The sequence below is a fragment of the Hippocampus comes genome, unplaced genomic scaffold, assembly GCF_001891065.2.
Source record: "Hippocampus comes isolate QL1 unplaced genomic scaffold, H_comes_QL1_v1.1 scaffold85, whole genome shotgun sequence".
Lineage (NCBI taxonomy): Eukaryota > Metazoa > Chordata > Actinopteri > Syngnathiformes > Syngnathidae > Hippocampus > Hippocampus comes.
Genome location: NW_017805540.1, coordinates 4,522,663 through 4,542,740, shown reverse-complemented (window position 1 = coordinate 4,542,740; position 20,078 = coordinate 4,522,663). Strand labels below are relative to the sequence as shown.

The 20,078-nt window shown below is 43.4% G+C and overlaps 2 protein-coding genes across 2 annotated transcripts in view; one reads left to right on the top strand and one right to left on the bottom strand.

The window, feature by feature from the left end:
- Positions 1-7,778, top strand: part of pth1r (parathyroid hormone 1 receptor) — a 72,243-nt gene extending 64,465 nt beyond the window's left edge. The window contains exons 7-13 of the mRNA XM_019879229.1: positions 2,720-2,873; positions 3,118-3,178; positions 4,332-4,398; positions 4,528-4,622; positions 5,993-6,134; positions 6,247-6,288; positions 6,371-7,778. Of these exons, the coding sequence (XP_019734788.1) occupies positions 2,720-2,873; positions 3,118-3,178; positions 4,332-4,398; positions 4,528-4,622; positions 5,993-6,134; positions 6,247-6,288; positions 6,371-6,769 (960 nt within the window). The 3' untranslated portion in view covers positions 6,770-7,778. The remainder of the gene's footprint in view (positions 1-2,719; positions 2,874-3,117; positions 3,179-4,331; positions 4,399-4,527; positions 4,623-5,992; positions 6,135-6,246; positions 6,289-6,370) is intronic.
- Positions 7,779-12,975: 5,197 nt separating this feature from the next.
- tmie (transmembrane inner ear) overlaps positions 12,976-20,078 on the bottom strand; it is a 27,941-nt gene continuing 20,838 nt past the window's right edge. Inside the window, exons 2-4 of the mRNA XM_019878822.1 lie at positions 18,489-18,606; positions 16,444-16,593; positions 12,976-13,350 (exon numbers count right to left, since the gene is read on the bottom strand). Coding sequence (XP_019734381.1) covers positions 13,094-13,350; positions 16,444-16,593; positions 18,489-18,606 — 525 coding nt within the window. The 3' untranslated portion in view covers positions 12,976-13,093. The remainder of the gene's footprint in view (positions 13,351-16,443; positions 16,594-18,488; positions 18,607-20,078) is intronic.

Here is a 20,078-nt window from a genome sequence, read left to right as displayed (position 1 = left end):
GGAGCAAAAAAATGGTTTTTTTTTTTTTTTTTGGGGGGGCCACATGCCAAGCATTTACTCGAGGCTGGCACTGCTTAACTCCCCCCACCCCTCCACTCCACCCCTCTTGCCCTCACCTCCCCTCCTCCCTCCTGTCCAAAGCTACACTTTAAACTGTGTGCTTTTCATGCATGCGTGAATATGCAAGCTAATAATCTGCCTAATGCCTTCAGTAGATTTGCTCCTTCACAAAAAAGGTATTTAGCCTGAAACTAGTGTGTTATTTTTCGTACATCAAAAAGAATATGTTGTGTCAGAGTGACTCAAGAACCGTACAGCAGAGTCGAAACCAAGATAAGGAATAGAAGTCATGATAGCTTTGAATTTAAGAATAACAGTTGTTTGAGCATTAATATGACAATGCTCAAGCAATATACTCTCTGACAATACAACGATAGCTGTTGATTTCTTTGTCATTTGTAGAAGTTAAGTTCATCAGTTATGATTCTACGCACATTTCTTCTCAAAGATAGAGTGAACCCCTGCATGTTCTCAGTTGGGTATTTGCAAATTTCAACTGGTCTCAGAGTTTTGGAGGAGCCGATCCTCCACTATTTGCTGAAAAACTTCCTCGATTGCTTTTTACAAGCATAGGCCAAAGCATGACAAAGACACGTCTTGTGCCATCTTGGAGTCAACTATGTTGAACTGAGCATCTGGAGCTTCATTTAGACGGAAGTAGTGTTTTGCTGCCACCTTGTGGCATCTATAGCCAATCATAAACAGCGTTAAAGTCCATTCGATAAAGTGGAAAATGACATTCTACAGATTCACTGTGTGAAATATATCGTGATCCCCCCCGACCCTTCCCCCATACAGTTTCAATAATTATAGCTAACAGCGAATGAAAACCCCAAATACACCATCTGCAGAAATTACAATAGCCCATAAGAGGAATTTTACTACAGACATTGGAGAAGAATTGACATTGTGAAATTAGTTTCTGATGTCGTGGCATCTTAAGTAGAGAAGAACGCACGGAATTAATTGTGTTCTTCAGATTGGAATCAGGCCTCTTCCACATGTGGATAAAAATATGTCTTAGACTTCAGTGCCTGCTTGACGTCGTCAACATACACCGATTGGTGAAAAAATAAATCAAATGTCGGCGGTACATAAATCGGAATTGAACACTTGCAGTGTAAATGTAACGTGGTTTACATATTCATGTGTACACAGGTATCCCCAATACAAACAGTTTTTTCCAATCAGCTTCCACATGACATAATCAATACGGCAGCCTGGAACATGACGGCAGACAAAAAAAAAGAGCCATCAGTAATCAGCGCCGAGTGGCCTCTAACAACACGCCGTGGTGACAACAAGCTGCGAGGGGAAGCTCAACTGGAGCAGAATCAATGGCTGACCAAGTCAGCTCTCTCTCCTGAGGCCTTCGCTTATTCTGTCGTTACAACTGCGCATCATGTGAAATCAATGGATCACACTTTTCAAATCATGTCCGAGCAGACACAATGGCATTTGTGATCTCGCTGTTCGGCTATGTGGTTGAATCTTAGGTGCGTCTCTGCAATCTCACAAAGACTAGGATACATGCTATTCATAGGCCATCTGCAAATTCGAGCCACAATCATGAACATTGTATTATTCCTCTCAAAAATTCATCTTATTATTCTCTCTGTAGAGTTGGATTGTCAGATTGTGTGCTGTCCATTTGTGTCCCCAAGCATGTTTTCCTATGTCAGGGTGTGTATCTGCCCTCATTTAAGCGGGTTCAGGTAACACCTTTGCACAAAAACACCTTCGCTGAAGTCACTGGTAAAGATCAGGGTATCTATGGCCCGATCGTGTTACCTGGCTCCTTCGGCAATGCGAAAGAAAAGGTCCTATTTCAACCGGGCCTTGGTATCTTGAGGGAATGACGGCTTTAATCCTATCCAGCCTCACCACCTCAACGGCTTAGCTGTTGTGAGTGCAAGGACGTTTGTTTGCCTGCCGGTCAGTATGTTAATTCGGAGCGTACTTCCTGCTTCGTGGAGGATGCCACAAGACCTTTCAATGTAGTCTACTGTGAACTGCTGAAGCAGGTCAAGAAAGAGAAAGAACAAACGCAGGGGCCATCAGTCAGAAGGAGTATTCTTGCATCATGTCAACGCAAGGCCTCACACAGCAGCCCAAACGGCGCAGACCATCAACAAGCTGGACTTGGAACTACGGCCTCATCCCCCTTCCAGCCCAGAACTTGCCCCCTTCAGACTTTCACCTGTTTGGTCCCTGAAAAGTGTTCACAAGAAGTTTGAAAGTGGTGATGAAATCAAAAGTTTTGTGAGCTACTGGCTGAGACATCAGTCCAAAGATTTTTACGTTGAGGGAATATTCTGAGAATATATTGTGCACAGATGGGAAAAGTGTGTGACAGTGCTGGGAGAGACTACATTGAAAAACAAAAAAAATAAAAAAATAAAAAAGTAAGCTGCAATCTGTATTAGAAGTTCTTTTACTGAAAAATGCACCTTATTTATTGAATGACCCTCTTATATGTGTGTAGTATGTATACTGAATACGGTATAGGTTTATCCATATTGACTGTACATACGTATATTTGTGTATATGTTTATCCACATCTGCATACATTCAAGTTTACTCACCCTTGATTTAGTCGCATGTTCGTGTTAAAAGGGACCGATGCCATCTGCTTGGATTCCTGCTTCTCTATGTGCAGATTGGCTGCAAGGCGGCCGTGACCCTCTTCATGTATTTCCTGGCAACCAATTACTTCTGGATCCTGGTGGAGGGTCTGTACCTCCACAGTCTTATCTTCATGACCTTCTTCTCGGACCGGAAATATCTTTGGGGCTTCACGATGATTGGATGGGGTGAGTTGAAGTGATTAACCAAAGTGTCATGATTCAATCTGGTCATGTCGCGGGAAGTAATTTTAAGCTGCCTTCGATACGGGCTTCACAGCACCTGCATTGTACACACTGTGCGTAGTACTGGCATAAGCACAGCGCATACAATGTGGATGCCGCGTTCGCCCATCTTCGTCGAGGACGAACAAATGGTCGGGTCTCCAGATGGAGGGCTTGTCATTCCTAATTTGAATATTTGATTTTGCAGGTGTGCCAGCCATGTTTGTGAGCGTTTGGGCCACGGTGAGGGCCACATTTGCGGACACAGAGTGAGTGCAGATTGCTTTTTAGGATTACATTATTTATGTAGTGCTACTTTGACCGACGAGGGTAAGTTTGCCAGAGCTGCCTTCACTTCACTGAAGTGAAAAAAATGGAACAGTTAAATGTGAGCCTCCGAATGAAACCTCAGTTTACACACAAATTGGTTTCGCAACAATTTTGGGGGGAAAATATTGCCTGGGTTCACACACTATCTGACGGGCATATGAGATCGAGGTGACAACCGACAATTTGGATTCAATATGGTCAGATGAGGCGGTCCGGTGATCAAGTGGTTAGCGCATCCACCTCACAGTGCAGAGGTCGTGGGTTCGATCCCAGCTCCCGGTTTCCTCCCACATTCCAAAAACATGCGTGGCAGGTTCATCGAACACTCTAAATTGTCCCTAAGTGTGAGTGTGAGTGTGACTGTGGTTGGTTGTTCGTCTCTGTGTGTCCTGCGATTGGCTAGCAACCAGTTCCTTCTTCCGCCGACTGTCCGAAGACAGCTGGGATAGGCTGCAGCACCCCCCGCGACCCTTGTGAGGATTAAGCGGTCCAGAAAATGGATGGATGGATCGATGTTAAAATGACTTTAGTGCCCGTTTTCTTTTCTCAAGACAGAATCTTTTTCATAACCCGAACCCTCTCACCATTACCCCAAACCTAACCCTAATCCTAATCCAAAACCTAACCTGAAACAAAACCCAAAATTGAACTCTTCCACAAATGCTAACCCAAATGCTAACCCTAGCCCTAACCTTTACCGTAACCCCCCAACCCTAAACCTAACCCCTAGTTTTGTTTTGTTTTGTTTTTTGTTTTTTTTAACCCAAGACAACTCATGATAACCCTTACGAAAAAGTAGTAGTACTTTATAACGTATACTTGAATTTAAGTATACAAAATGTCCTTTTTATACTGAATTGGAACACATGAGGTTTATAAAGTATACTATCTCAGCTCAACACAACGCGGCTCTGTTTATAGAGCCCTTTTAAAACAACCGCCGCTGACAAGTAAATTGAAATGAACTTGTTTAATGGTGTGTTTTCAGAGATGGAGAAGATCCACTTGGAGGCAGTGGAATGTCACTTACTTGTCTTGGATCACGTTGTTTAGCGAAGACTAATCCCAGTTTTGTTGTTTATCTTACGGCAGGTGCTGGGACTTAAGTGCGGGCAATTTGAAATGGATTTATCAAGTGCCGATACTTGCGGCTGTCGTGGTGAGTGTACACTTTCTACTGGATGTGGCCTCCCCCCCACCCCGCTGTGAAGAAAATGATGGCACCGGCTCCTGGGGAATCAGAGCCGTCATTACAGCCCTCTCATTATGTGTTTACCTTTTTTGGCAGGTCAATTTTGTCTTATTTTTAAACATCATCAGAGTCCTCGCAACCAAACTGCGGGAGACCAATGCTGGAAGATGTGACACGAGGCAGCAGTACAGGTATGTGATGATTTTGTCTATTTTTAAACCTTCCGGATAAGTAGCTGAACTAGATTGCAGCCCTGCTTGGAACTCGATATCTTTGATATCTTTGTACAATTTGTGACATGTAGAGCATTCTTTAAGGAAAATTGAAGTGATCAGCAAGGTTATCACGGTTCACGAAAAATAGCAAAATCACAAAAATTGAAAGACAGTTTTGCTTACAATTTCCATCCATTTTCTGATCCGCTTTATCCTCACAAGGGTCGGGGGGCATGCTGGAGCAAAATAAAAAAATTTAAAAAAAGAGAGAAAATTGACAAAATACCGGTCTCGCCCCAAAAAAACAACAAATGTCAGGGCAAAAAACCCAACAGAGTCCCTTTCATGGAGTGTGATGGTGGCTGGACGTTTGCTGCCACTGTCTAGTAGGCTTTTTTTGTTGTTGTTTTTGTTTGTCAAGAAAGAGTAAACCAATCCCTTTAATTGTCTTATTCACAAGCCACATTGTAGGATGCATGTATATACACTGGGCCTCTCATCTCCATGGCAACAGGCTCCAAAAAGACAACAGCAAGACATGTTTTACACTTCCATAAACGTTTGACTCCATATACTTGTTGGCCGTCAAACACAATCATTTGACTTCATTCAATCAGAGCAGAGGACTGTATTATATTAATTCTATTAATATTGATAGCAATAAAGTGCTCAAATACCATCCTATTCTCTAGAAGTCTATTTTTATTTTTTTTAATTAGCAAAAGTCCATAGCTGTGGTATTTTAAAGAAAGATTTCGAAACAATTGATTTCACCTCTGACAAAGTGAAAGGCAAATTGCATCTGAACAACAACAGTAGCTCATGCTAAAATGAAGAGGATTGAGATGGAATTGTAATGTGTGGAAAATGGAAGACATTGTAACTTGAAGAAGAAGAAAGAAAAAAAAGGGAACAACCTGACGTTCTCATTAAACTGTAGTCGGAAATTGTATTTAAAAAAATCACTTCAAAACATTGACTTGGACTACTTTTCATCTCCATCCATCCATTTTCCGATCCGCTTATCCTCACATGGGTCGCGGGGGGTGCTGGAGCCTATCCAAGCCGTCTTCGGGCAGTAGGGAGAGGATACCCTGAACCGGTTGCCAGCCAATCACAGGGCACACAGAGACGAACAACCATCCGCGCTCACAATCACACCTAGGGACAATTTAGAGCATTCAATCAGCCTGCAATGCATGTTTTTGGAATGTGGGAGGAAACCGGAGTACCTCGAGAGTCTAGAACCTGGATGCAATCCTCTATAAACGAGTAAAAACAAAATGGCGATGTTATTTACAATGCTTCATTGTTCTTGTTTTCCGACATTTGTTGTGTCATTGCAGAAAGCTGCTGAAGTCCACGCTGGTGCTGATGCCGCTGTTTGGCGTGCACTACATCATATTCAACGCCATGCCCTATACGGAAGTGTCGGGCATCCCCTGGCAGATCCAGATGCACTATGAGATGCTCTTCAACTCCTTCCAGGTACAATGCTCTCCACAAATGCTTTATTACCAAGGCGGCCACTAAATAAAGCGCCCTGTAGCCAAAGCAAATGTGGTGATGACGGAGCTCTTCTATATTCTTTCTGTTGCAGGGCTTCCTTGTCGCAATCATATACTGCTTTTGCAATGGGGAGGTGAGTCGTCCATCCGAGCGCGAGAATATCGCCATGCCAAATCACCCTGAATGCCTCCAAACGCACCACATTGTGTTCAAAGGTGCAAGCGGAGATCAAGAAATCGTGGAGCCGTCGGACCCTGGCACTGGATTTCAAGCGAAAGGCGCGCAGCGGCAGCAACACGTACAGCTACGGCCCGATGGTGTCGCACACCAGCGTCACCAATGTGACCGCCCGGGCGCCGCACGGCCTCCACCTCACCACCCGGCTGGGACCCACGCCGGTCAACGGGCACCGCAACCTGCCGGGCTACATCAAGAACGGCTCCGTGTCCGAGTGCTCGGCGCCGTCGTCGGGCCAGGAGATCCACGCCGAACCCGAGGAGCTCTGCGCCGCGCCGGCACAGCAGCCGCCGCCGCCGCAGCCGTGCGAGGAAGCCGAGGAAGAGAAGCCCTCGCCCGTGCTGGTGGTGGAGGAAGAGCGGGAGACGGTCATGTGACCCGCTTCGTACAATGGGGCGCCCCCAAATTTTGTGGCCGAGACACTTTGAGCTGCCACACTGAATGTGCAACAGTCTTAAAACAGGCTGGCTTTTAAAATGGATTTTATTTCTTTCCATCCACTGCCATCTTTTCATGTTTTTTTTTTCTTTTTACATTACATGCTTTTTTTTTTTTTGGTTGGTTTTTTTTTTGGTCACATACATCAGACTGAAGTTGCCAGGAAAAAGCCTTAATCAATCTCACGGCCAGGTTTGGAGATGGAGAAAGAAGTTGCGTTGAAAAAAAAAAAATCTGTTTTAACGGGAAGGCACTCAGGTAATTCATGTACACTTTTGATTTTTCAACTTTTTTTAGGCATTTAACAACTCTTTCTACAAAATGAACAGTTTCCCGCATTTCACGCAGTTTAAATGAATGTGTCCAGTGTTTGTGGATGTTTTTTTTTTGTATTTGGCATCACTGGAGAACCTCCGAGAATATTTCTGCGTTGTTCATATGTGTTGCAAATAGACATTTCGATCAAGCTGATCCTGTGCTATATATGCTGCTTTCATGATGTACATACAAGTCACAATGTTTACAAATGCCATTCAAATTGTGAGCTAATGTCGTTATTGCAAAGAAGTGTTTTGTGTGTGTGTGTGTGTGTGTGTGTGTGTGCGTGCGTGCGTGTGTGTGTGTGTGTATGTGTATATATTTTCTGTTGTTTTTGTAATATTTGACGTATGTGCAGTATATAGTACAAACGTAAACGGCAGCATTTTTAAATTCCACAATTCATACTTAAACCAGGGTGATTTTTTTTTTTTAGATAGCTATGGTATTTTTTTTTTACATTACGTTGTTCTGGTGGTTAGCAAGTCTGCCTCACAGTATTGTCTTCGAACTCCAGCCTTCCCGCGTGGAGTTTGCAGCTTCTTTCCAACACACATGTTAGCTTGAGTGAGGACTCGAAATTGTCCATCGATAAAAAAAATCTTGTTTGTCTATATCAGGGGTGTCCAACTCAAGGCCCAGGTGCCAGATCTGGCCCGCCGCATCATTTTACGTGGCCCGTCGTGAAAGCAAATGAAACATGTCAACTTCCATGATTCTTGCTAAAATCTGGACCAAAATTTCAACTTCTCACTTCTAATAAATAAGAGACCTATTATTGGCATTTTTTTTATCACCAAACCACTCATTGCCTCACTGATACAGTAGTCGAATAAACTGTTCTTCCTGACTTCCTTATATAGTTTCAGTCATACCGGCCCTCCAAGGGAAATGGTAACTTTAATGTGGACCGTGACAAAAAAGAGTTTGACACCCCTGGTCTATATGTGTACCCCACCTCTCAACTCAAGTCATTTGCAATAAGCTCCAGCTCACCCATGACCTCATGTGGACCAGCACTGCCGAAAATGGATCGGTGGGTTTACAGTCACCAAAACATTTCGTTTTTAACAGCAAAACAAGCCCACAAATGTGTTTTCCGAAAGAACAGAAGCGAACGCCTGGCAGTTTTCCTCCTCACAGTTTTTGGACAGTCCGGATGACGCTTGAGCTTTTTGCCTCATTAGAAGAGCAATTCTGAGAAGCACGTCTTCACCTTCAGGGGAGTTAAAATAAGATGCAAATGCAACGTGAGCAGCAGTGAACATCAGGAGGTGAACATTAAGTTGCTCTCCACAGAATTTAGTGGCATTTGATGCATTTAAAAAAAAAAAAAAAAAAGGAATGGGCTGCAATTACAATGGAACTTCTAACTTGGAGCACAAACCACCTATTTGATCGTGTTTGATAATTTGCTTTAAACTTCACAAAGTCCAAAGATATCGAATCAGTAACATTCGAGCCATATTTTCACCTAAAGTTTTGGTTGCCCACTGAAATGCACCAGGAGGTTTGTTCCACACGTAAGGCATATATTTTAGGAAAAGTTCAACTTGATTTATACAACGGTGTTTGGCATTTCCTGTTGATTCCCCCCCCCCCCCATATTTTGGTTGAATTCAGAAATGAGGCATATTTTTCACGTGTTGGTTGAATACCAAAATGTAGGACTTAAATAAATTTTGGTTTGGCTTCAAATTGTAAAACCTCAGTCAGGGTGTAATGTTTGTGAAAATGTTGGTTGCACACTGAAATGTTCCAATTTGAAAGAGTGTCTTTCACTGTGATTTTTTTTTTTTTTGGTAACTCCAGAGAGACACTCAATTGTAGAGGCTTATTCATCAAGAGACGAAGCTCATGAAAAAACTGTGGTTGTATACAATGTACGACTTGAGGGGTCTATTTTTGTCACATATTTGGATTGAACTCTGAAATGTCTCAAACAACTTTGAGGACGTAGGACTTTAAACGTTTCTCTGTTATTGATAACTGACATGATTTGGTATTAAATGGCTCTAAAGAAATCATTTTCGTGGAGATGAAAAGTGGCCAGCCCGGTGATACAGTGGCTAGCGCGTTGACCTCATAGTGCAGTGGTACCAGGTTCAATTCCAGCTCCGACCTCCCTGTGTGGAATTTGCATGTTCTCCCCGTGCCTGTGTGGGTTTTCTCCAGGTACTCCGTTTTCCTCCCACATTCCAAAAACATGCATGGCAGGCTGATTGAACAGTGTAAATTGTCCCGCGGTGTGAGTGTGAACGCGGATGGTTGTTCGTCTGTGTTGTGCCCTGCGATTGAGTGGCAACCGGTTCAGGGTGTCCCCCGGTTAATGCCCGAAGACGGCTAGGATAGGCTCCAGCACCCCCCCGCCATCCTTGTAAGGATAAGCGGATCGGAAAATGGATGGATGGAGATGAAAAGTAGTCCAAGTCAATGTTTTGAAGTGATTTTTTTAAATACAATTTCCGACTACAGTTTAATGAGAACGTCAGGTCGTTCCCTTTTTTTTTCTTCTTCTTCTTTAAGCTACAATGTCTTCCATTTTCCACACATTACAAAGCCATCTTAATCCTCTTCATATTCAGCATGAGCTACTGTTGTTGTTCAAACGCAATCTGCCTTTCACTTTGTCAGAGGTGAAATCAATTGAAATCTTTCTTTAAAATACCACAGCTATGGACTTTTGCTAATTAAAAAAAATAAAAATAGACTTCTAGAGAATAGGATGGTATTTGAGCACTTTATTGCTATCAATATTAATAGAATTAATATAATACAGTCCTCTGCTCTGATTGTATCATGTCAAATGATTGTGTTTGGCGGCCAACAAGTATATGGAGTCAAAAGTTTATGGAAGTGTAAAATATGTCTTCTTCTTGTCATTTTGGAGCCTGTTGCCATGGAGATGAGAGGCCCAGTGTATATACATGCGTGTCTTAAATGTGGCTTGTGATTAAGACAATAAAAAGTATTGGTTTACTGTTTCTTGAGACTCGATTTATTTGACAAACAAAAACAACAACAAAAAAAGCGCTACTAGACAGTGGCAGCAAACGTCCAGCCACCATCACACTCCATGAAAGGGACTCTGTTGGGTTTTTTGCCCTGACATTTGTTGTTTTTTTTTGGGGGGGGGGGAGACAGGTATTTTGCCAATTTTCTCTTTTTTTTTAATGGGGTGGGGGTAACTTTGGGTCCTAATAAAGTAAGTGAAGTGAAAAATTGTGAAGTTGAAATCAGAGAAAATGTCAGTTATACCTGGACGAGTGTCAACAAAAGAACTCGACTCAGGGAAGATTGTTGGTGCAGCCGACGGGAGCTGATTTCCCAGAGCGAACTACAGCAGTTGCTCCGCAGTCCCACTCAAAGTTCCTCGTGCTCCTCGTCTGACTTTTATTGTTTACATATGCAAAATACAAGAAAAACACTGCCCCCGATATTTGCATACCACGCCCCCAGTACGGCCCCTCGATCGGAGATGTGATTACAGTAACGTTTGTCAAGTTTTGAGCCACAGTCACTTCAACACCTTTATATCTGGTCTCCCAGGAATAACCAAGTCGCAGACTTCGTGGATGACAAATGTTCTCCTGGGCCGCGACCATTTCCCAGACTGTCTTTTGATGTTCTCAAACACTTCACACCTCACAAGCCGAGTCTAGCCTCCTTTTATGTGTTCACACTCTTGTTGTAAACCGATCAACTGTGGACTTCAAAAAGCCCTCCGCCCGACACCCTTGCGCAAAGACATTTGGGGGCGCTAAATAAACAACCCGTCGTGACAGACCCAAATTAAATGGAACTTTAAACATGATATAATTCTGTTCGTAGATTCCTCAAACAGAAAATCATCAGCAAGGTGGGTACAAAGACTTGGCACTGCAGTGCGAGCGTAATAGGCTACTACACTGTTCGAAAATAAAGGTCCTGTCGAGGTCGATTTTTTTTTCTCTGAGGTGCAACTTTTTGGTGATGTACCCCACAGCGTTCACAACTGAACCACCAGATAAGAGCTCTTCAAAGCGGGTCCTTGAGAGTCCCTATGAGGCCTGTTTTTCATCTCTCCCTTCTCGAACACGCCTGATTCAAATGATCAGCTCATCAGTTAGCTCTGCAGAAGCCTGATAACGATCCTGATCATCACCAACTGAGGAAGATGAAGGTGAGGAAGGCAGCAGGTCCAGACAACATCAGTTCCTGCCTCCTCAGGACCTTCTCCGACCAGCTGTGTGACATTGTCCAGCACATGTTCAACCTGAGCCTGAAGCTGGGCAGAGATCCACAGTTGTGGAAAACTCCGTGCCTGGTCCCAGTGCCCAAGACCCCCCACCCGAAGAAGCTCAATAGCTACAGGTGGCGCTGACATCTCACCTGATGAAGATGCTGGAGAGACTCGTCCTCGCCGACCTGCGACCGCTGGTGAGCTCGTCACTGTATCCGCTGCAGTTTGCCTCACAGCCCGTCATCGGCGTGCAGAACACCATCATCTACCTCCTCCACTCGGCGCTGTTACACCTGGAGAAGGCTGGGAGCACTGTGAGGATCATGTTCTTTGATTTCTCCAGTGCCTTCAACACCATCCAGCCCAACCTACTGAGGGACAAACAGCAGCACGTCGGAGTGGACCACCACCTCATATCACGGATTACAGATTACCTCACAAACCGGCCACAGTATGTGAGGGCACAGAGCTGTGAGTCGGACAGGCTTCTCTGCAGCACCGGGGCGCCGCAGGGGACTGTCCTGGCTCCATTCCTGTTCATCGTCTACATCTCGGCCTTCAGACACATCACTCCAACCTGCCACCAGAAGTTCTCCGATGACTCTGCAATTGTCGGCCTCATTACAGAGGGAGACGATCAGGAGTACAAGGGACTGACGAAGGACTTTGTGGACTGGTGCCAGCAGAATCACCTCCAGATCAACCCCGGGAAAACCAAGGAGTTGGTTGTGGATTTCCACAGGAAACAGTCCTCATCTGCACCGATGAACATCCAGGGTACGGACATAGAGTGGGTGACCGCCTACAAGTACCTGGGTGTTCTCAACAATAAACTAGACTGGTCTACTAACACGGACGCTCTGATCAGGAAGGGACAGAGCTCTTCCTACTCAGAAAAGTGAGGTATTTTGGGGTTCATGGGTCACTCCTTAAGACCTTCTATGACTCTGAAGTGGCTTCAGCCATTCATTAAGGCATAGTCTGCTGGTCAGGCAGCATCTCAGCACGGGACAGAGAGAGAGTGGACCGACTGGTCAGAAGGGCCAACTCTGTCCTGGGCCAATCCCTGGACACTTTGGAGGAGGTGGGCAACACGAGGATGCTAGCTAAGCTAACAGCGATGATGGACAGACCCTCCCACGCCCTCCAGGCTACCCTGACAGCACTGGGCAGCTCCTTCAGCCAGAGACTGATACACCTTCACTGCAAGAAGTAGAGGTACCGCCGCTTGTTCCTGCTGACTGCTGTCAGGCTATTGGATAGACAGACCTGAAAACCTGGACTCACTCCCACTCACCCATTTTAAATATCACAGCCACCTTATGCTGATATCTTATATATCTTATATTGTATATTATATTCTGTACTGTGTACAGTTCATTTTTTACATTTATTTTGTCCATGCAAATATTTCATGTTTTTCTCCTTTCTTCCCTCCAAATTTTGCTGCTCTAAATTGAGAACTTCTCCAATGTGAGACAAATAAAAGTTTTATTTTCTTATCTTAATTCGGTTGTGTTGGAAGAGGAAAACATCTAAAAACATGCTGGATAGTGTCTGCTTCAACATTCGTAGAATCCTGCGATCAAAATCCTGCGAGAAACGCAAGGCCAAATGTTTAGTTTCCTAGCATGACGCTAAGAACTGCATTGACGTGATACGATCATGTCGCGAGAAAAGTTCAACTCGCGTTTAGTTTGACCACTGTATTGTGCCCATAAAGTCACTTGTGAGCTTTCTTGACGCCTCCTTTAGCTCCTCTGTCTCCCTTCTCTGTCGTTTTCCTCCCTTTTCCTTCGCCGCCTCCTTCCTTGCCGGCCGCCGCCGCCTTCTTCTGCGTCTTCTCGTCGCCTTTGGCACCCTTGGATCCTTCCCTCCTCCCCTCCTTGCTCTTCCTTTCACCTCGATTGGCGTCCACTTTCCCCGAGACGGTGGCCACAGCCTCCGCATCTTCCTCCCGCTTTTCCTCTGCTTTGGCAGCTGTGTGGCGAGACAGGGACACAATAAAGATGCAGATACTTGTTTTGTGGGCTGAAATGAAGTCTGCTTAAGTAGGAAGCACATGATGAAGTCCCATCTGTATCCTGTTTGTTTTAATGAGCTCCCGTTTTTGTTTGGTTTTTTTTTGCGACCCGATGTGATCCTTTTTAAGTGGAGGACAAAATGTCATTATTATACAAGTAGCTATGTAACTAGGACAAGATCAGCCGAGTTAACGTTTTTGGTGTTGCAATTCGGATAAAATAGTAAAAGTGTACCAAAAAAACCCGTAAGGAACCGGTGATGAAACCGGTCATTTTATTTGAAATCTGAGATGGACAACTTTGACTGTTTGACATGAGAGGTGAATTTTTCTTGCAATCTTTCAGATGAAGTCTAAAATTGGCAGCTTTACGGGTGAGCTACCCACTTTCTGTCTATCTGTCTGCCTATATATCTGTCACAAAATTTTTCAAAAATATGGACATTTCCAAGCATATTCAACTAGATGTTTAAAAAAAAAAAGACAATCCTGCTTTTGGTACTGTGGTATTGCTCTAGTTTTTAAGTGGCGGAGCTGGTGGAGCTCCCAAGTATATGACAGTAACGAGGGTGCATCTTGTCCCTGCATGTTCTAATGAGCACACTCTTTTTACTCCTGTGATTGGATCCTTTGAAGTGGAACACAAAAGCTAACAGTCATTATTTTACAAGGTCACTTGAGACTGTGTCAATGTGGTACTCATACAGATACCTACCATGAGGTGGGGAGACAAATCTGTTCAAGCACAAAAAAATTCCAAAGTCCACAGAATCATTTTGTACATAATAATGATAATTTTTCATTTAATAGATTTCAGTGACAATGCAGAGAAAATATAAAGACAAACAGAGAGAGAGAGAGAGAGAGAGAGAGAGAGAGAGAGAGAGAGAGAGAGATAGTCCGCAGTGGTCTGTTTTGTTCAGGATAAAGTTGTAAATGTTTTGGAAGTAAACAGTTTTCTGCAAATATGTCAAAAAGTCCCATTGACCTTTTTAAATATTAAATAAGAGCTCACTGGCAGTGGGGATCTGAAAGGAAATTTCAAGATCTTCTTTTGAATAATTCATCAGTCGCTATTTCTGGTTTTGGACACATTTCCTCCAAGCGAAGACTCCTATGAAGGCCCAGTGGATCGTTTTTTTTTCTGTGGTCGCAATGTAAACATGACGGATGGAGCAGCTACACAAATAAACAAAAGGCTGACAAGCCCAAGGACAAATACAAAACAAATGTCAAAAGCTACCAGAAGGAATAAAAAGCTGACATCGGGGCCGGCATGGCTCAGTGGTAGAGTGTTTGTTTCTCAACCCCGAGGTTGGTGGCTTGATCCCCGGCCATTGCGGCCATGTCAAAGTGTCCTTGAGCAAAATACTGAACCCCCAGTTGCTCCTGATGCTGCATCATCAATAAGTGACTGAGGTAACAGTGTAAAGCGCTTTGAGTACCCGAGGTAGAAAAGCGCTAGATAAGTGACAACCCTTTTACTTTAATGCCGTTCCAAATCCGAGTGTCATGAATGGTGCTGATTTTCATTTTATTCTGTGTCCCACCCCCATCGGAAGAATATAATGTGAAAATGAAAGTGGTGAAGTACAAGTGGAGAAGACATGTCAGTCCTGATTTGTCATATTGTCATGCTCTGCTTTTAACCTTGCACTCAGCAGAGTCAAGAGACACCCATTGCTAAAAAACATTAGGAAAAGGGCAGTATTGATCATATTGAGCAGCCCAACAAGAGGAGAGTGTGAAGAACTGGTTTTATTTTTAAGTGCAACAACACGCAACAACTGCAGGCATCGCCAAGTTATCATGTTTCACTTTGCTCTCACATTCTCTTCGTGACGCTAATATTGGCTAAACGTGTGCATCTACTCACGGACAATTACAATAATTGCATCCCGCAAATGCGAAGAGTAAATAATACGTCAAACTAACCCTTGCTGCCCTCATGTTCATCATTTGGCAAGGACAGTGCTTTGACGTTGTCTACAGTGGACAATGATGACTGACACAAAGGCGGGCTCACTATTTGGCAAGCCTTCATGAATTACTGACGACAAGCAACTTGATTTGGTCACTTGAACTTGAACTACAACGAATGCCACCGTAGAGCAGTTAGAGCCACGTGGTTGCTTCCAATCAGTAACCGAAGCCATGAGTAGGATCATATTGAAAATATGTGTCGCTCTTTAAAATACTATGATGGCTAAAGTAGTATTATGAATGTAATACACAAAAAAAATCGTATTTATGTGTTTATTCAGTAATCAATAATTGAGCTTTTGTTCCCATGACGAGCAGGAGTGGACCGAAGGCGCTTGGTTTTCAAACAGCCCAGAAAGAGAAAAAGTGAGTTCCCTTAATGACAAGCATGAATTCTATTTTCTCTCATCGAGCCAGCACTCCACTAAGTTGTCGAATTGTTGCTGTCAATTGATGCAAATTTGGACGGGATGAGGTAAAATTCTGAGCGCCTCGCTCACAGATACATTTATGAAAACAGGCAGCCAACAAAAGACTTAGGTGGTGGTCGAACCATTTGTACGCAAACCATTACAATTTTCCATGATATGCCCCCTTAAGGTCTTTATAACCTATTTATCAACACTTCATTGGGTACACTTATTGTAATGTACTAGAATGAGTCAAATACAATACGCTAACTTACTGGCAAAAGTAGTACGTTTAAATGATGCAATTTAACACGGTTAATAACGTAGAATAAAAGCTAATTGCTTCGGATATCATTTTCCCACACACAGCAACAGAGGTGAGGACAAATTGAGATGGAAAAGAATTAAGAAGAAGAAGATGATGATCAAGCCGTCACTGGCAAAGAAAGCGAGGCAGGCTGCTCCTCAGAAAGGCCAACCAGGGAGCGGTGACTGTCAGTATGACTTTCGCTTTGGACTTGCTCAGAGAGTGTCTGGACGGTGGATGTCTCAGCAACCGCTGGAAACAACAGTCAACAGAATGGAGGGGGAAACCAGTAGAAGGATCAAAGGAAAGGAACGGGAGGGCGAAAGAAGTAAGAGAAGGGGGAAACTTACATCCTGGCACCTCTGTCAGCTCGTTAAGAGGTGGCACCGTCTCCAACGTGTTGGCATATTTCTTGGCGGCCTGTCGCTGGGCATGACGAGCTTCGATTTCCTTTTTGGTCCTTGGGATGCGACATTTAAAAATACAACACAGCGTGATCACTAGAGAGAGGAGGGGAATAAAAAAGATGAGTTTTGGGGTCAGTTGTCTGAGATTTGTTTCTTAATCGATTTTATGACCTTGAAAACAATTGCTGAAAATGTGAAGGGACTGGGAACTACACAGTGTTGAAATGTGAAGCTATAGCATTCAGCGTGCGGTAGGCTAACTAGCTCGTCCTCGTCCACGAAAACACACTCTCCTGGATGCCACAGTTTACATTAGAACTCTTGTGTCCTTATTTTAATTCCGAAGTCAGGACTTGACGCTGCAGACTAACCCACTGCCTCTCTGCCAGCAGGGATTTGCCCCATAAGCCTGTTAGCTTGCAAGCTAGCTACTGGCTAGCGTCTCTTGTCGAAGCCCCGCGGCGATTCGGTATTTTGTTTCCACTCACCAGAGGCGTTCAGCACTGTTTGGGACTCATTGCTTTAAAGTATATTTGAGGCCAACTTACAAAGATTACTGTTTAAGAATTTTAGTTTCACTATTTAATATGGTGAGCATAAAAAAAGATCAGTCAAACAATCACAACATATTATACATTAAATTTAAAAAAATAGCTGCTCGAAAAGGGCTTTGGCTAAAGCACCGCTTAACTTTGTCGTTCTACAAGCAGACCTGAGAGGATTGCAGATGTCAACGCATACTCACAACACACACAACAACAGGGTCGGAAAGACAAGGTGGTAATTGTTTCGTGAAAGAAGGCTAATGGCAGCAATAACGCAATCTTTCCTTGAGGTCGCTTTCTGGCTGCAAAAGGAATCAAGAGCAGAATATGAAACACAGCTACACAACAACTAAATCGTAAGTTTTCCTCTAAAAACAGGTTATGCTATTCTTAGAATTTGAGTGGTGAAAACGTGTCATTTTGTGTCCAATTAGAACATTTTGTGCAGCAGGAGAGTGGCAAAATCATTAACACCTACGTATGACTTGTTTTAATAAATAGTCGGCAGTGTTTGAGCTTGTGTTGGATCCAGGAGCGGCCTTGGAGCGTCACCACCTGGCTGGCACATGGTGTAAAAGAACCTCATGATGCCAATGCACTGCATAAGAATGTGTGAAAAACAACTTTCTGAAACATACACTAAAGACATCATGAAATTGCAGGTTAAACAATTAAATGGTTGTGCCACATTTTTCTGCTTTAGTTCCAGAGACGTTGTGCTGCTCCTTCTAGTGTGCCTGCCTTGGCCACCCGGGGCCAGCATATTAGTCATGTCGTTACACGGAGACATCTCAGCTCCTCAGTAAGCCAGCAGTGGCTGCAATGTTCTTTGCAGAAGATAAAGAATAGATGCCTGTCACTTAGTTATTTTAACATTTGTTGCTGCATTCACATCCAGACACATTCGTGGCCTCACGGACAAATCTTTGGAATTTGGAAAACTACCACAAATTAATAAAACTCAACTGCAGGCTCGCCACTTGTTACAATACAATAATAGAATACAGAATTGGATAAAATATATAAAAATACCCCGCAAGCCTCGTGAAGATTAGTGGATCAGAAAATGGAGGCATGTAAAATTACGAGAGAGGATTCTTTTCAACTGCAGTAAAATCTGCAGCTGTGTTACATGGATTGTTGCAAGAGTATTAAAAGATCCAAACTCTGAAGGTATTTGTGATTTCCAATTGGACAAGTGAGTCCAGAGGTGTGAGAGTGGAAAGCTGGAGAGGATTGCGAGCAAGTGTCTGGTGAAGGAAGAAAAACTGCGCAGGAGGTCGGCCATTTTGGTCTGAAGCTGAAGTTTTGGGCAAATTGCAGGAGTCCTTCTTTGACAAATTGAGCCCCAACCAGAAGCAAGTATGCCATAGTGGTGCAAGGGCCCATTCATCACTGCTTGCAGATTATCAATGTATGAGGGGCAGGGGACGTGCTACTTACCGATAGCTAAAACAAACACAGCGAAGATGCCGATGACTTGCCATAAGCGCAGCCCCCAAAACACGACAGTTTCTGATGTGACGGGGTCTGGCTTTTTGGGGGGCTCTGTGGGTAAAAGCTGAGGTGGTGGGGAAAAGAAAAAACAAAATCCAAACATTATAAATAACCCATTGAAGAAACTTGTTCGACACAAATATGAATTGGGCTTTCATTTGTGAGGTGGTGAATATGTACTTATATGAGAATTGGGATTTCATTTGTGAGGTGGTGCAGTGATCCAGTGGTAAGCGCGTCAACCTCACAGTGCAGAAGTGGTGGGTTTCGATTCCGGCTTCGGCCTCCCTGTGTGGAGTTTGCATGTTCTCCCTGTGCCTATGTGGGTTTTCTCCGGATGTCTCCAGTTTCCCCCCACATTCCAAAAACGTGCATGGCAGGTTAATGGAACACTCTTAATTGTCCCTATCGGTATGCGTGTGAGCGTGGATGGTTGTTCGTCTGTGTGTGCCCTGCAAATGATGGCAACCGATTCAGGGTGTCCCCTGCCTACTGCACGAAGATGGCTGGGACAGGCTCCAGCACCCCCCGCGACCCTTGTGAGGATAAAGCGGAGTGGGAAATGGATGGATAGATTTCATTTGTGTCACCCTTTTCTACCTTCGGAACTCCATCCACCCATCCATCCATTTTCTGAACCGCTTTATCCTCACAAGGGTTGTATGTATATCCAGTACCGATACCGTCCGTACTTTTGATATATAGAATTCTTATTCAACACAGTGCAGAAAGATTGTGAAGAAAGATGATTCCCGTACTGACACAAATGATGATTCCTCTTACTGATGCTCAGCAGTGGCACGGTGAGTGAGATCCAAGGCCACTGGCAACCGTAGCACCCGAATTATCTTCAGATGTCCTCTTTTTTTTCTTTCCAAACATATCAGTATGTAACAGTGGTGAATATAAAAAGCATCATTTGATGTTTTTGAATCAGTGGATGAAGTTTAGGTACAAATTGATGGATAGCGCAGCATAGCATCGATTGCCCAATTAGATGTCAGGAGGCTGCTGTGGAAACTCTATACTTTAGGTTGCCAATAGATCAGAAAAGGCTCACTTATTGCATTTGCTGCTGTCAATGATACATTTATGCTGTTAGGTGGTGCGCTAGAAAACAGTAAAAAAACAAATATTACAGAGAGCAACAATTATTACATTATGAGACCGCCAGATGTTGGAACTGCCATTGTAAAACAGACTCACCTAAATTTAGGTAATGTGACTCAGACATAATCCAAATCACAGTTCACGGACCTACATGTTAAAATATAGATTAAGATTATGACATCTGATTATTATACATGAAGGATTTTCTGTCTCCACCCATTTCTTACACTCACTAACAATCACATAGCATAAAACCACTTGTTTTTTCAATACAAAATCCACCAAAATATTGCAATAAATAAAGTTATATTATTTGTCTATAAATATATTTTTGTATTGTGTCATTCATTTTTTTACATGTTTAGTTTCATTATGTCTACCCTAATTGGATATATATATACATATATATATATATATATATATATA